Source organism: Hylobates moloch, unplaced genomic scaffold, assembly GCF_009828535.3.
Source record: "Hylobates moloch isolate HMO894 unplaced genomic scaffold, HMol_V3 SCAFFOLD_4, whole genome shotgun sequence".
Lineage (NCBI taxonomy): Eukaryota > Metazoa > Chordata > Mammalia > Primates > Hylobatidae > Hylobates > Hylobates moloch.
Genome location: NW_026652279.1, coordinates 163,560,076 through 163,562,455, shown reverse-complemented (window position 1 = coordinate 163,562,455; position 2,380 = coordinate 163,560,076). Strand labels below are relative to the sequence as shown.

The 2,380-nt window shown below is 36.6% G+C and overlaps 1 protein-coding gene across 1 annotated transcript in view; it reads left to right on the top strand.

Moving 5' to 3' along the window:
- Positions 1-2,380, top strand: part of CCDC168 (coiled-coil domain containing 168) — a 26,637-nt gene continuing 24,257 nt past the window's right edge. The window contains exons 1-3 of the mRNA XM_032151265.2: positions 1-341; positions 465-498; positions 589-631. Coding sequence (XP_032007156.1) covers positions 111-341; positions 465-498; positions 589-631 — 308 coding nt within the window. The 5' untranslated portion in view covers positions 1-110. The remainder of the gene's footprint in view (positions 342-464; positions 499-588; positions 632-2,380) is intronic.

Sequence of the window (2,380 nt, the reverse complement as noted above, 5' to 3'; positions counted from 1 at the left end):
AAATGTTGCACATGGCTATGAGCTGGACATACCAACGTTTTATATTTCAGAGCCTCTGAAATCAAGGACTTCTGAATGAGACACCAGTCTCTTTCACATATTACATTAAAATGTCAAAGCAATATTATTCCTTTAAAAACGGGGTAGGGAGTGGACTGGAAGATAATACATTCATGACATTATTGGACTTTCTAGAGTCCTGGATTATTCAAAATTATTGGGTGGCAATTTTCTTTATAATTTTACTGGGAACTATTTTTGAGATAATACTCATGAAAGCTTGTGCATCCTTTTGGAAGAAGCCCACACTTCCTGAAAAGGGTAGTTCAGATGTCCAGGAGGTAAGAATAAATGTTTGATTTCCCCTTTTCCTAGTTTTCAAAATCAGACATAAGAATAACTTTAAAACTTTTGAACTTTGATACTCGGATTACTCCTCTAACAATTTTTTTCCATTAAAATAGAGGGAAGACAGTTGCCCGAAAAGCAGGAAATTTGGTAAGTATTATACAATTTCATATTTTAATATAAAACTTGTTCATCCTGAGCTTTTCTCATTGATACTGTGACTTTTTTATTCCTATTCAGCTCCAGACAATTGGTCAGTTATTAATTCATCTTCAACAGAAAGGTATGTGATACATCACATATATATTTTGAAGCTAAATGAAATAGGTTGGCTGTGTTCTATTCAAAATTGCCTTTACTTCTGAATTTCAGAGAAGGGTTTTCCTAGCTGTTCAACGTCATGATTCAATCTAACATTTACTTTAAATGGTTGCTATGCTCCAAGCTGTGTTAAAGACTTTTCGTATATTATTGAAATTATCCTTCGAGGTAGGTAGTATTATTATTGTTTTTACAGATGAGGAAAATAAAGCTTGAAGAGGATAAGTGACTTTCTTTCCTACTCTCTCTCTCCAATACACCAGTTCTTATAATTCAACTGAAAAGATATTTATTTAGCACTTACTGTGGACCAAGCAAACACTGAGCTAGGTGCTGCATGAGTGACATGAAAGGAGTTTGTAAAATCAGAATTTATCAGAATTGTAAAGTTATCTCCGTGCTAGGGATTAAATACTGACATAATCACAACTCTTGATGCTATCAATATTTTAATTGTTTTAATTGAAACCCATTCAACAATTATTAGATATCTGCTATATAGTGGACGCCAACACTGGGATTCAAACCATAAAATAGTCTCTGTTCTCAAGAAGTTTATATTCTTGTGGAGAACATGTATACATACAGGAAAGTTGCCTTGTGATATGGTGACACAGTGACAGAAATATTAAAACATTTAGGAGATACCTAAGCCAGCCTAGGGCATTGGGAATGGCTTCACGAAGAATGTTACGCTGGAGCTGAATTTTAAAGGATGAATGAACATTAGCCCGAAAAGGACACAGGTTTAGAAGGATAAGAAAGACATTCCAGGGCATGAACAGAAACAGCAGCAATGTGCAAGAAATTACTATTATTTCAGAGTTGCTAGAATGTTGAGGTTGAATCAGGAAGTAGTGGAAGATGAATGTGAAGAGGTAGGTAGGAGTCAGGTCATAAACGGCTTTCTATACCATGTTAAGACCTGGATTCAATTCTGTAGATAATAACCACTAGTGGTGGTTACACATAAGAGCGGCACAGTGTTGTGTTTCAGCTAGATCACTAGTCACTGTGTGACTAGTCGCTGTGTGAATCAGAGGATTACTTGATGTTCGTCTAATTTCTTTCATTTGTCGGGTATAAAAGGGCTTTATTCATTTAATCCGGTTGCTATATTGTCGTATTGGGTACTAGCAACTCTAGTTCTCAGGTGAGTGTCTTGGGAAGCTGTAACAATATCTGGAGGTGTGAGTAGGTAGAACCCTTGTGAGGGCCAGTTGGGAACAGGAATGCCAGCACAAGCTACAGCATGTCAGTAGTGCAATCAGAATAAGTCCAAATGGACAGACCAAGAGTCAGCATCTGAGATATTAGAGGGGTTAGGTGTGCATGGTGACCCAAGGTTCACATGTAATTCAAAACCAGAGGATTAACAGGCAAGAGGAATTCACAAGAAGACATGGAGAAAAAAAGGATTTTCGGCTTCAGAATCAAGGACGCTTTAAAGATTTTCCATCCCCGTGTCCTATTATTCCCTTCCAGCCTAGACAGAAGTTAATCCTTGGGTGGCATCTTTCTAGGGGGCGTTAAGGGAAATTCATGGAGAAGAAGAGGTTAGGGGGTGGTGTTGAAGAAAAAGGATTAGAGAAAATATATGGCTCCTATGGCAGCAGCATATTATGGTGAAAAAACATAAATTTTGAAGTTAAAAAAGGTCTAGCTTTATATATCATAGTTCTAGTTCTGCTTTTTTTTTTTTTTTTTTTTT